The sequence below is a fragment of the Pocillopora damicornis genome, chromosome 3 (assembly GCF_964200805.1).
Source record: "Pocillopora damicornis chromosome 3, jaPocDami1.2, whole genome shotgun sequence".
NCBI classification, from domain to species: domain Eukaryota; kingdom Metazoa; phylum Cnidaria; class Anthozoa; order Scleractinia; family Pocilloporidae; genus Pocillopora; species Pocillopora damicornis.
Window position 1 is genome coordinate 5706505 of NC_142672.1, and position 14994 is coordinate 5721498.

The following is a 14994-nucleotide window of genomic DNA, read 5'->3' on the forward strand; positions in this document are numbered from 1 at the left end:
CATTTCGAAGGCAAATACTTCGTTCAGTTATGTTATTGGTCTAAAACACGTTGTTATGCTAACAGGCTTGTGTCGTCCCTTTCCCAAAAAAACCTAGTATTAATTTCTTCGTATAAAATATTCATTTTCGAAGGTGAGTTAACAGCTGCAAAAGGCGCAGGAAGAGGATAATAATAGACTGTTGTTTTTTGTCTGCATTGGGGAATTTTTAAATTCTTACTCTATCTTGTAAATTTCATCTGATTCTGATAAGCCATAATATTTTATAAAGCTTCGGAGAAGAACAGAATAGAGCACATCACCCTTATCGGAGGTGACAGGAGTTTATCAATATGTTTATTTTTAACCTGTTTAACATTGAAATTGCGGCAATTAAGTTAAGAGCAAGAAACAAATTTTTGCAGACTTACTACCGCCAAGGTGTTAGATCACTTCTGAAATACAAACCTTTAACAATTTATCCTTATAACTTGCGGCATTAAAGTTAGGAGCAATAAGATCACTTCTGAAATACAAAATTTTGACAATCTATCCTTTTTTGTCTTAAAATACTCTTTAGTACGATAGAACAGCATTGCACGTTATTAACATGAGAACGATAGATAAGTAGCTCACAGAGATATTTCTTACCTTCTGAGTGAAAGTAGAAAAGTACCCCACAAATATTTTTCTTACCTTCTGATTGACAAAATGTTTGTCGTACTTGATATTGTGTATGTGTGTGTCAGGTTAGAAGTGAAAGTCTTGTCTTGTTATCCTCTAGAGAAGTGTTTGAAGTGCTGTAACTATGGTTACAAAACAGAGCGGTTTAATGAGTGGTGAAAATATACGCCACAGGTCTTCTTCCTGTTCAGCTGTTCTACTTATTTGTAGTCATCAGATCACTGCTTTTGTGGGTGATTGGTTTTCTCTAGGTAACATTGGACGAGTATAATAGTCCATGAAATAGCTCCATAAAAGTCCAGTAGAAGAGGTTTGAAAAAGTCAGCAAGACTAACTCTTAAATAGAGCTGCAAATGATGAAATGTGATCAGTAATTGTAGGAACCCAAACACGGTGACACAAAGTCTCGAGCGAAATTTGAAACAAGCCTATAACGTGATAATCAACCCACTAATTTTTTCGCGCCATTATATTGGCTACTTTACGTAACTTGGTGCAAAATCACCGGACAATTACCGCGCTATAACCCCGGTCTTTCCTCGGATTATTTCCGTCGAAAAGAAACAAAGCCAGTGGAAGAAAGCCAGCTCAATTATCTTACACAGAAGAAAAACACTCGTTTTAGAGAGTCCAGTAAAATATTAAAAAGTTGTCGCAACCGCATCCGCATCAGATAAGCACTTTTTTTTATGTAAGTGGTTTCGCGTGATATGAAAATTAATAGGGGGGTTGGTTATAAAATAAATAAACCCCTTTCCGACTTGCTGGTATTACGGCTGATAATGTCCTTAGCTGAAAAATTGTCCTCAAAACTTCACATTTTCTCTCGAAGCTTTGCTTCTCGACCAAATATTCTAATTTTTGGACAATGTATCGGCCGTGAACATTATTAGCCGATTTACAAGCCGCCCGTAGGGATTTATTTACTATTTAAATGTCAAAAGAAGCAGAACGTCAGAGCCGTCGGAAAAATCTTCAAACGATTACAGTTATATACAAATCGGTTGTCAAAGGATATGTTCATTGTTCCAAACATTTAAACCACGAGGATACCATATAAGGGGTCTTTCTTTTTCTATTAGATTAAAGTGAGGGTCTCAAATACCCCAGAAAATATCAATCGCTAAAAAAGTGGTGTCGTGCCATCGTTAATAAAACAATTTGAAGTGCTGTAACCATGGTTACAAAACAAAAACGTTTAATAAGCGATGAACAGAAGCGCTTTAGTTCTTCTTCCTAATCAGTCATTCAAATTGTTGGTATTCATCAGCTCATGGTTTTGGTCTTATAAAAAGTGCCGGAAATTCAAAATCTATGAAAAAGCCACAACTGATTAGATTTGAATAATAATTGTTGGAACACAAACGCAGCAGAATTGACGATAGAAAACCTTAATATTTTTAGTTTAATATCGTGTTTGCTTAAAACTATTTGCTTTTTTAACAGGTGGCTTATGAAGTTCTTTAATGTCGGTTTCGAGGGAACGACGCCAGAAAAATTGAACACGAACACAGAAAAATAAAAAAGGAATCATACACACTAGTGCGAAAAAAATACATAGTATGTGAGTAGTTTCGGGAGAAAATTTAGAGATTCGCATAGATAGCTTCAAGGAAAAGCTTTAACTGCGTTGCTATAAATTGATAAAATATTGGTTTCCAAAATAGTTGAAATACCCTTTTGCCCCTCAAATTTAGTGTCAGGCAGGTGTTCAGCATTTATTTTTCACCTCTGTCCTAATTATCACGGTATTTAGTCGAAAGCAAATACTTAGAGTTATGATATTTGACGCCGTTCTGCTAATGGAATTATTTCATTCCTTGAAGAATGAGGTGGAATTAGGTGGAATTTCTTCGCCTTCTCCATATTAAAGTTTCATCTTTGTAGCTGAGTTACCCGCTGAAAAGGTATATAAAGTGGGGAAAAATGGATCATTTTGATAGAAGCAGTCTGCACTGAAAAAAGTGTTTAAGTGTTTAAGTACTGTGACTGTGGCTGCAAAATAAAACCGCCGCTTCATAGCCACTGAATATAAACGTCACTGCTCTTCTTTCTGTCTGTAGCTGTTCAAATTTAGGCTAGTTATCCAGCTCACAAGTTTTGTAATTTTCATGTCCTTGGCTAGTTTTAACTTCTTCATCTAACAAATAAAAATTACTGAAGAACCGTCGCACAAACGTGGAAAAGTCAAACTCTTCGACAAAATTGCAAATAACTTAGCTTGGTAAAAGGACGATCAAAGTCACCGTGCGTGAGCAACTGTTTAAGTGAAATATGTAATGTCCAATTAACTACATATAGTTGCATCTTTAAACACAGAGTTGAGAGAAACAAAATAAGAATACCTTTTGATTATTTTCTGTTCGAATATACTCATTCTTACATTTTTTATTTTAACGAAGTAATGTAGCATAATGCACTATATGAGCCTTTTTGTCTACGAAAGTGAGGTTTAGTATTCATGAATAACAGAGTGATATGTAATCGTAGGTAATCATATAATAAGCGGAAATTACAGAACATTGATTGCAAGTGAGGGGAAGTCTTCGAATGCTACAGAGCCTTAGAGGGGATAGACAAATTCAAAATACTTTGATCCCCACTTCCGTGATAAATAATAACGAGCTTTTACTATACTTAAAGTCTTCTTGAAAGAATAAAAGCTGTGTACTAAATTTTTTAGTGTTTCGTGAAGCTGGTAAAATATGAGACAAATCTTTTTAAGACTAAAATTTTATTTTTCAGGCGTATAGCAAGGGGGATTCATCCATCCCTCAATTTAAAAAAAATATGCAAGATGAAAATCCCATCGAAACAAAAAGAAAACAATCAACACAGCCTTAGAAAGTTCAACGAACGTTCACTAAGCCGGCAAACTTATCAATGTTTATTTTAGCGCTGAATAGGCTTGATCAAGTCATTCGTTTTTGCTAAGTAGGTACTTAATCATAATTATGACATAAATATGACAGTCCAGATATCCACTGGTCTTATTTTCATCTCGGCTCTCTTGAGGGAGTAATGATAATCTTTCCGGCCTTTCCAGTTTACACCATCAGCATTGGAGGAGTGATTGCCACGAAGATACAATCCATTGAGATTTGACGCATGACACGTGCTGTAGCACCAGGCGCCTTTGAAGGCAATGGCGCAGTTGCGGTTTCTGTGATGATCATTATCGTGATTTCTAGTGGTGAATGGCCGATCATGAGGGAAAGAGGAAATAGCGTTTTCCGAAAAACAAAATTGGAATTAACGGTAATAGAAGTTAAATAAAATAAAAAATCACATAATCCTTATCAAACGTCCCTGTGAAATAAAATCATTAGCTTGATATTGCTAATAGATAAATAATTTCCCGAGATACTTATTAGACTTGAATTGTTTCGTCGGGCAAACAGGACAAGATCCATCGCGAACAGTTTCAGATTCAATCAACGTCTGGTCTGTGCTGTCTAAGATTATTGTATTTCGGTAGGCTTAGCTTATCTTTTTTTCCATCTTTAAAACCTTTTGCTGTAAAAGAATTGAAGCTTCTTTGCTTTAATTTACGCTCTCCTCCCTCGTAACGATAAAAAGGAAAAATATCGTTATACCTGAATAGTAATCGCGAATCAGCCTGTATTTGTCATTCCTCACTCTTGACATCAAACGTGTTATACTCGGCAAGAGCGGTGTTCTCTTCAAAGTCTTCAAAATCCAAATGCAGCATGTTGTTACTTTCTGAGGTCGGGCGTTGAATCTTGTCCAGTCCCAACCAAAATTCACTTTTCAGGTCACCAAAGCCGAGAGAAACGTATGGAAGCTGTAACAAAGCATGGTTTACCATCTGAAGTAGGAATCATTGAATTCAAGGTTACTGCTACTAAACTGTGGTAAGTCTCCTTTAAACTTAATTGGTAAATACAGTAAGTAGATAGGTAATGAGGAAAAAGAAGGTTCTGTTATTTATCTTAATCAATCTGTAGGAGACACTGTGGCATAGTTTCCATCTGGATCAAAAGCGTAGGACACGGTGGCCTTATAAAGTCAGTACACTGGACCCCAGGTCAAGCGGTCTTAGTTTGAGACCTGGCCAGTCATTGTGTTGTGTTCTTGAACAAAAACACTTTATTCTCTCAGTGCCTCTCTCCGCCGAGGAGTATAAGTGGGTACTGGTGTATTGTCAGGGAAACCTGATGAAATACAGGTGGAGGGTAGCCTGGAGATGGACTGACATCCTATCCAGGGAGAGTATTAATACTCTGATTCACTTCATGTTACAGTAACTGGGATAAACTGTGTCTCAATGGGTCACTAGGCAAACCTTTACCTACCTTCAGGTGCAAGACTAGGGCGGGTTATCGTGTTATAATCTTGGACACTTAACTTTTACAAAACTTCTCTCCACCCACTCTTGGTCCAAGATCAGCTTTAGGCCTTTGTCCTCTAAGCTGCATTATTCAACTGATTCATGTGGTAAAATATGAGTGTTAGTGCGCAGCCAAACTATGTCAGTCTCTGTGGTAGATGTCACAGCCTTATGGTCGCTATAGGAGCAGATGGATTAATGGAACATCACTGCTCCCTGGTTACATTTGATGTCACAACCCACTTTATTCCACAGATCTAAGCAAAGTTCTTGTTATCACAGAACTGAGCTCCTCAAGAAAATCATAAATATTGTGATGTCAAATCTCAGAAGGCTTGCAGAGAAACCCATTGCAGTTCACAGGTAAAGATTAATAAATAAGACTTCTACAACTGGAAGTAAATCACTTTACTAAAGTGATTATCTATTTTTATTTTATTCAGCATCAGGCTCCAGGGATCAGCTGCCCTTAACATGTGCTCTGTGGCCAGTGGTGAGGCAGGACTGTATTGTGAATGTGGTATCCATGAAATTTAAATAATTAATAAAAAGAAGTAAATGGTGTCTCATGAGCAAGGTTGTGTCTTTGGGTAAAAATTAAAATGATTAAAATTCAGTGAGCAAGTGAGAAGAAAAGTTACCACTGCTCCATTTCCCGGGGGCAAAGTTCAACACCAGACCCAAGTGTCTAAAACCAGAGGAGGTGTCCGAAATAATATAAGAGAGTTGGAAAATTGGATGGAGACGTCTTTTGCACAGGTTTAAGTATTAAAGAGTAAAATAATTTTTTCTGGAAGATGCCACCTTTTCCGCTATGACCAGGCATTGCATGAGAACTTCGGGTAATGCATGCATGAAGAGAAAAGCTTGGTTTTTATTAGCAATGCAAGCACGAAAGGAATCACTAACCCAAGTATAACAACTGTTATTTTACTATGAAGACAGCTTCAACACGCTCATAAACACAAGCATAAGCACTTTCTTTCCCTTTCCTTGTACTTGCATTAAGGTGAATCAAGAGCTGTCACGCTTGCATCTGTACTTAAGTCACCAGTGCGAAATCAGTCCTAACCCTTTAACTCCCAAGATCTGATCGTTAATTTTCCTGGCAAGAAAGGCTTGGTCTGAGCAATATAGACAAGTAGCTCACAGAGATATTTCTTACCTTCTGAGCGAAAAACTGTTTTTCGTATTAGGTTTTGCTCTTGGAGGTATCATGATGGTGAAAACTTTATAGTGCTGCGCTTTCCTCTAGAGAACTGTTTGAACTTCTGTAACTATGGTTACAAAATAAACCTTTTTGAAAAGTTATGTAGATAATCTAACTCTTACAAAAAGCTGCAAATTATTTGGTCTAAAACACTTTCAGCGGGACATGTAAGAAGTTTTGGAACTACACAGTGTTTTCCTTTTCTCCCTGGAGATAATTTAAGTGTTATTTCTTTTAAATTGAAAGTTTGTGAAAATATGAATTTTTAGAACTAACACAATGTGTCACATTTTCCGCCGGAGTTAACCACGGTGATATCTATAAGACTACGGTTTTCCGATTTAGAACGCATCTTGCAAGAAATGCTCTCGACAAAATTACTCGATTAGGTGGATAGAAGAAAAAGTACTGTACAATAAATTTCCCTGAGGATTTTGAACGGCCTTTCGCAGTGTTGTAAGAGGTAATTTCATTTACGCTGAATTTTGAGGCCGGAAAACTTTGTTTTTCTAGGAAAGCAGTTTCTAGGCTCCGTCTCCACCGTGGATAAATTGATCCACCTGTGACGTGTCCGAGTCAGAATTCTCCGAAAAAACAGACTGCGAAAAGTGACACATTTGTACTTAATAGGCTGATCACTCTAAAAATTGGCGTGAATTGTTACATTTTCAAAATTAGAGCGCACGCCTACAAATTCTAACTAAAAACAAAACATATTTCACCTACTCATCCTTACATTTGTTATTTCTACAAACACAGTTTGTAACATAATCATCTAATGAGCCATATCTACAAAATGGACCTTAGGCGTGATAATGTGTTCTGATGATTAAAAGTGCAATATGATTATCAATAATAGTACGAGGTATTTACTTTAACAAAAACTAGGAAAATACAAATAAAAGCAACATATGAAGCAATTTAGAATCATCCACATTACGTTACTGCATTCCATTGTACACTAGAACTTGAGATATTTGTTTTCCTGATAGCATTCTTTAGAGTCAAAACATTTGGTAATTATTTGGGGTTTCGTCATAGAAGAGACTGGGTTTATTCTTCTGATGTTGACCTACAAAAAATGAACGTTGTGTGATCGCTTTGTGTTCCGTCAAGTGAAAATACTAGTCAAAAATTTAAAGAATCAAAACTTGTGGAACCGAGATAGGAGGAGCATAGGAGGCGTGATGGCCATGATGATACAAGCCATTGGGATTCGAGGATAACTCTTTTAAATACATCAGACCCACCTAAAATTTTATGAAGACAACGTCTTTTCAGCCACTGCCCCCAGGCGATAGGAGGTCTCACTCATAAAGCTTAAATTGAGTCCACTAGTTTCTGTTTTTTGAGAAAAGATTGAAAACGCATTTTCTCAGAGCTACTTTTTATTAACTGTCAGTTTCCAACTATGAAAAGGAGCTTTTTGCATGTACTGCTATATAGATTAAGTCAGTATTACTATCGTGGTTATCATTATTATCGGTTAACCCCTAGGGGACTGAGGGGGTGGGGGTTTTTTGACTCAATTGGTGACATGATATTACTAATTAGGCCACCAAATTTTTTTAATATGGCAGAAAACAATAAAACTAACATTTTTAGAAAGAAGAGATTTTGCACTTTCATTTGGTGCAATGAACTAATACATGTGTCTTACAGAAAAAATATGAAAAATCCAGAAAGGTAATAAAACAGATTTTTTCCCCAACCGTCTTCAAATTAGAGAACAGAACTGAAGTGAAAACTTTGTCAACACAATAACTGTACACAATATCAAGTTCTATATACACAGAACACTTTTCCTAGCACAAAATAAAACACTACTGTTCTTCTTTTAACCATATTTAGTTGCAAACTTGATGTCAGTCAGTAGTCTCAAAATCATTTTAGTGTTCACTTGAATCAACCTTAAACCTCGATAAGTAAATTAATGTTTTGATCAAAGGAAACATAAAATCATCTCGATCTCCTTTGAAGTGGTCTGCCTGGACCATTTCTTGGTCTGCCATGACTGTCTTTGAGTCTCTTGGGACCATTTCTACTGGGGTCATCAAAAAGATAACTTTGCAGTGTGTGGTAGCGCTCAAAGCAAGGTGCTGGACACATACGCACTTGGCAAACCGAGCACTCATACACTGTTTCCACTCGTTGAATATGTATTTTACAGTTTCTGTGAGTATCAGTTGCCACAGGATGATTCTGGCCGATTCTACAAAATCAAATATTCCTATTTTGAAAAAACACGCACAGAGAAGATCAAGCAAGAAAAACCTGAACAACATTTCGTTAAGCTTCAATTAAAGAGTAGTTATTACATGCTGAATAGACTTGATCGAGACAATCCTTTTTTTTCGTTAAGTTGGTACTGTATCATTGTTGTGCCATAAACATGACAGTTCAGAAATCCACTGGTCTTATTTTCATCTCGGTTCTCTTGAGGGAGTAATGATGTCCTTTCCAGTGAAACCAGTTCACTCCATTAGCACGGGAGGAGTGATTGCCACGAAGATATAAACCATTGAGATTTGAGTTGTGACACCTCTCGTACCACCAGGCTCCTTTGAACGTAATGGCGCAGTTGTGACCTCCCCAATTGTCATTATCTTGATCTTTAGCGGTGAACGGCATACCGCGATGTAGAGCAAGAGAGTCACCAGAATTTCCTGACAGAACGAGCCGCACTGTGAGTATTACGTTTGACCAACAATGAGCAGTTCGTAATTCAAATGAAATCTTGAAATATCAGATAAGTATAATGTAACGATAATGATATGGAGTAAAAGTATTTTAAGTAATATCTATGATTCATGTGGAAGATTCTAGGGATTTAATCACTAAACGTGATAATACCAATAAATATGTTTGCCGAGACACTCATCAGAGTTGGATTAGTTCGTCAGGTTAACTGCGCATGATCCACCAGCGAAATACCTTTGGACTAATAAATGTCAGGTATGCACAATCTAAGATTATTATATTTCGATGAGCTGAGATTACTTTTTTGTCTTCCAAAGTTATTGATGTAAACGATGTTAAGCATATTTACATTACTCAGCACTCTCCTTCCCCCCCTTCCCCCTTTTTGAATGACTAGAATAGAAGGGACGGAATGACAGTTCTACCTGAATAGGATACCAAGGATCAGCTTGTATTTGTCTTTCTCACTCATAACACCAAACATGTTATACTCGGCATAAGCTGTATTCCCTTCAAAGTCCTCCAAGTCCACACGCAGCATGCCGATATTATCTGAGGTCAGCCGGTGAATCTTGTCCAGTCCCAACCAAAATTCACTTTTCAGGTCACCAAAGCCATGTTTGTAGTCGTTCCAGTAGCGGTAGAAATCAACTGAGCCGTTCAGTCTTTTCTGGAACACTGTCCAACCACCACCTGCTGTTGTTTGGTCACAGAATACATCAAAGGCAGGCAAATTATCAGGTTTTATGGTGTACGCACCGTCAGTTGGTTTACCCGCGGATTTGTAGATTTCTGCGCAATTCCTTTTGACTGAAAATCAGAAAAAACAAACAAACAAAAAAATAAACAAAACGCCCACTTTAAATGCTTTGGATGTTGAGTGCTTTTTGTTTGCTTTCCTGACTGTTGCTCTGACTGATAAAACTTGATTCTAAACATTAACTAGTACCATTTCTTTTTCCTTAATATCTACCAGCTATATTCATGTAAAGTTACAGTAATAGGCTTTTCCTTTTTAGCTTTACTTCAATGGTTAATACTTTGTTCTTGAAGTCAATTTTAGGACTTGAGTGAGTAACTCCTCGCGTACTACACGCGAGAGTGGCCCACACAATCCACTCATTTCACCTTCACTGGCTTGGCAGGTTTCTCCAGTGAATCTTTCCCGACAGACACAACGAAAACCTTTATAGGTGAATCCAGCTTGACAGATGCCATTGTTTAAGCATGGGCTAATGCTGCATGGATTCTGTTGACAAAACAAAGAAAGCTTTTTTGCAGACCTTCCTTATGTCAAGAATAAGATCACTTTAGCCTAATAAAATGAAACAATCTCTTCTGCCACCTAAAATTCGTAAGAATGTGAAATGTTAGCTCGATTGCAAGATATGTGTAACTCAGATTGTTCACGAGAAGAAATGGAGCATGGTTTTCCTCCGTGGCGTTATTCAACTCGCATTTTTGGTTTCCTCCTACAACAGGTCCAACATTGATGGACACACAATTAGGCTCCATCAAACACATTATTTTGCACCTCCCTTCGTTTGGCACCTCTGAAATTTTGATCGCGTGATTTTTCATGGCCGTGTTCGGTATTGGGTCCTTGAATTTGATGTGTCGCCTATTGTCGTCTGTGGTAGGCAAAACAAATACATCATTTAGTTTCCACTCACTCCAGATAATTTCTTATTTTCATCGATGAAAAAGGCACATTAAACAACTACATTTCCTGACGAATTTTCCCTAAAAGTGATTCTCATCTCTTGAAAATTCAACGTAACTGGGAGGCTTAATTAATCTTAATCTTAATTAATCTTTGATTGTGAATTCATGAGCGGAAATAAAATGTTAAAAAAATATGAAGAATAATTTGATAGCGTTCATTAATGCACTACTATATTTGTGAATTGTTTGTTTTAATTCATCATTTGATCCTTTTTTAAAAACTTTACTTTTTTTGTATCTCTATTCCATATTAAAATAAAGTTTGGATATAACGCGCGCTGTCATTGGTTAAAAGAGTGTGCTCTATGAGAGTATAGAGCATAGAGCTGAGCTTAAGCTGTCGCACCATCTGCCAAATTGGACAATGTCCGACCTTTTCCAGGACTTTTCTTTAACCTTTTTTTTGTTAATTGAAAGTGATATTTCGAAACAAGCGAGCCTGCATGTAGCAACAGAACAACCAAACAAAGGTTTATAAACATGTTAGGCGCCGTAATTGACGTTATTATAACGTGAGCAGAGACGAAAATTCTTAAAGTGAAAACGAAATGAACAGTCCGAGTTTTGAAGGTTTTCACACTTAGTTAGATTGCAAGCGAATAGTAATAAAAATCAAACACAGCTAACACTCGTATAGTATATAAAGTTCGAGTTTAAAAGCAAACCAGAACAAAACAGGAATGATAAAAAATGTAGCCAAAGTGGCATAACTGTTATAATTCATACTAATCATGACGGTGTCAGAGCGACTGCGAGCGAGCGACTGCGCTAACGTGGCTAGCTCGGAGATCGCCAGTGAAGCAAGCCTCAGAAATTACATCGACCGCCCTTCGCGTTAACAGTGAGCTTGCTCTGACGTCCTTTCCGATATGTTGAGTGGTGAAGGCCACATCAGTCACTGCAACCGAGTTTTGCGGCTCAGTCGATCATCTCGAGCAATCTTCCAGTTCCGGTGAATTCGTCTCTCGTTCATTCATAAAATTCGCCTTGAGCAGTTTGTTTACTATTTATCATGTGAAAAAACGTGCGTGTTTTTGTGAGCCACAATTCAGCCGGATTTCACGGAACATTTCACCTCCACCTAGAGACTAAAAAACTTCTGGCAAAAGTGTGAGATTCGACCTGCCAAACTATTTAAGTTTGTAAACAATTGCAGAATGTGAACTTTGATGGTTTGACATTTCTGACAGCTTTAGTCTTGTACAGCCAATCAGATATTTGAACTGTTATAACAACGATTCTGATTGGCTTGTACTACTACGTCTCGTGTTTCTCCCAACACATCTCTTTCGTGCTCGAACCGCTTCGTGTGTGCTTTACAACAGAACAGGGCACAGTCAAGGCTTCTCTATTTCTTAAATAGAAGACATTTTGAGTCAGATAAAGCGGATTGTCTGCTTTAAGGTTATTTACTTTGATCAGCAGGTAGCGTATGTAGTTCGTGTAATTGTTTTGAGGAAACGACACCAGAAAGAGGAAACGCAAAAATTTAAAAAGGGATTTCTACTCACCAGTGCAGCAGAAGCATGGTGGGAGAATAATTCCAAGGAAGATATAGAGAATACTAATGATCGCTTGAAGAGAAAACTTGAACTGCATCGCTATAAATAAATAACTGTAAATTCAAGATAATCAGTATGATAGTGCATGAGCGTTCCAAAATATAAAACTTCCTGTTTTCCTATAAATTTGAATGTTGACAAATGTTAGGCAGTTGTCTGCACTGGAGTATTTTTAAATTCTTACTCTATCTTGTAAATTTCATCTTATTCTGATAAGTCCTAATATTTTATAAAGCTTCGAAGAAGAACGAAATAGAGAACATCACCCTTATCGGAGGTGAAAGGAGTTTATCAATATGTTTATTTTCAGCCTGTTTAACTTTGAGCTTGCGGCAGTTAAGTTAAGAGCAAGAAATGAATTTTTGCAGACTTGCCACCGACAAAGATGTCAGATCACTTCTGAAATACAAAATGTTAACAATTTATCCTTGTAACTTGCGGCAATCAAATTAAGAGCAAGAAACAAATTTTTGATTTGACTTGCTGCCGGCAAAGATGTCAGATCACTTCTGAAATACAAAATGTTAACAATTTATCCTTTTTTATCTCAAAATGTTCTTCACTACGATAGAACAGCATTGCACATTATTAACATGAAGATAAATTTTGTAGCAACTTTAAATTGAACAATGCAATAAATGTATGTAAAGTACAAAGGCCTAAGTTTTTAATGTTTCGTTTTGCTCATGGTAGTTGAACAGGGTAGTTAGCATTAAACATCACCCAAACATCATTATCTTAGACAGGTCGCACGCATTCTATGACTTTCGGATAATATTTGAGAACTTCAACCTAAAAACTTACAAATTTGTAACAACTTTGACCAGAAGGGTGTGACAGAATGTGAAATATCGTGTGGCTGAATTGACAGAAATTTACTCAAAATTTTTCTGGATCATTTCTGCAATCAACGCAATTGGTCTGAGCAAGAAAGGCTTGGTCAAAGAAATATAGATAACTAACCCACAGATCTCTTACCTTCTGAGCGAAAAAGTGTTTTTCGTACTTGGTTTTTTTCTTGAGGGTATCAATAATGAAAACTTTATGGTGTCGTGCTTTTCTTCAATTTATAGAACTGTTTGAACTTCTGTAACTATGGTTACAAAACAAAACCGCTGTTTTATACGTCACAGTCCTTCTTCCTGTTCAGCTGTTCTAATTTCTGTTAATTATCAGGTCAAAGCTTTTGCGTTTTAATCTAAATGACTGCGGAGTCTCATCTTAGTACCACTGGATATGACAGTCAATGAAACATTTCTATGAAAATCTAGTAGTATGTTCCGAAATACATATATCGCAAGTCTAACTCTTAAACAAAGCTGCAAACTTCTTAGTTAAAACACTATCAGCGGGACATGTAAGAAGTTTTAGAATTACACAACGTGGTCCTATTTTCCTTGGTGATATGTGTTATGACAGGTCATGACAGGTTTACGTTTTTCAAGTTAAAAATTTATGAAAATATGTCGGAATTTTTTAGAACTACACAACGTGTCACATTTTCCTCACTAAAAAAAACACCTACATAGATGTTGTCAATGGAACCGTTATCTGTTTCTTCCTCTCCTTACGCTTTGGTATTCAATTTGGCTGGCGTTTCGTCCTGAAAACGGCATATGAGTGTCAAATTTAAGTTTCAGCTGCTCGTGTGGTGGAGAAAAAATAAAGTCTCGTGAGACGGCCATAATATTTAAAAGCATTATATGCGAAAGATTATCTGAAGTGAAATCTACATTTTCTGGGTCGTTTCACTTGATTCGTTTTGGTCGTTTCGTTTTGCTGTTTCGGGTCTTGGTACATGCCGAAATTATAAACGATATCACCACAAACTAAACATTTCGACTTAATATCTGTCCGCTGAAAAAACTGATTTTACTAGAAAGTGCCCAGAAACTTGGAAAAAATGGCGATAAAATGCAAGGGGTACATGACGACTTTGAGGTTTCTTTTTTTTCACCCAGGAAGCCATAGGCCTGCTTAATGATAAAATATACAGTGTTACAGAGAATGTGATATACTGTTACAAGTAAACGTTGTACGGTACTGTACTTCTCATCGTGCGCGAAAACCTTATTTGCAGTAGGGTACTCTTGTTAAAAGAGGTTGTTATTGACCACAAGGTAACTTAGTTCTAATAACTGAGTTGACAATGCAAATGATCTCCATAAAGGGTTTCTAAGGGCCTATTTACACGGTACGACTTTGTCGCATGCGACAAGCTTACGACAGGCTTACGACACGAATTGTTTCGTGTAAATCAAACCTACAACTCGCTTACGACTCTTAAGTCATGTCGTAGACCTGTCGTAAGCTTGTCGCATGCGACAAAGTCGTGCCGTGTAAATAGGCCTTAAGGCTACCATTTCGAACGCCCCTCAACAGAGCTTTATTAATAACATCATTTTCATCGTCGCTCGACATAATTCCTGTGAATACGTTGACCCTCGTGCAAAAAATGGAAAGTAGCTTACAAATATATTTCTTACCCTCTGACTGACAAAATGTTTGTTGTACTTGATATTGTGTTTGGGTATGTTATGAGTGGTGAACATAAACGCCACAGGCCTTCTTCCTTTTCAGCTGTTCTACTTATTTGTAGTCATCAGATCACTGCTTTTGTGTTAACTGTGGGTGACTGGTTTTCTCTAAATAACATTGTAGAAGTATAATACTCAATGAAATACCTCAATAAGAGTCCTGCAAACAAAGCTACAAATGATGAGATGAGATCAATAATTGTAGGAACCCAAACACAGTGAGACAAAGTCTCGAGGGAAATTTGA

The 14994-nt window shown here is 37.1% G+C and overlaps 2 protein-coding genes across 2 annotated transcripts in view; one reads left to right on the forward strand and one right to left on the reverse strand.

The window, feature by feature from the left end:
• LOC113677429 (putative tRNA N6-adenosine threonylcarbamoyltransferase) overlaps nucleotides 1-14994 on the forward strand; it is a 272358-nt gene that overhangs the window by 42674 nt on the left and 214690 nt on the right. The window lies entirely within an intron of this gene.
• On the reverse strand, nucleotides 8486-9730 carry LOC149047931 (techylectin-5B-like). Its single transcript, XM_089199981.1, has 2 exons — nucleotides 9363-9730; nucleotides 8486-8908 (listed from the first exon to the last, which is right to left on the reverse strand). Exons 1-2 carry the CDS (start codon nucleotides 9463-9465, stop codon nucleotides 8625-8627), a joined length of 387 nt encoding a protein of 128 aa, XP_089056107.1. The 5' UTR covers nucleotides 9466-9730; the 3' UTR covers nucleotides 8486-8624.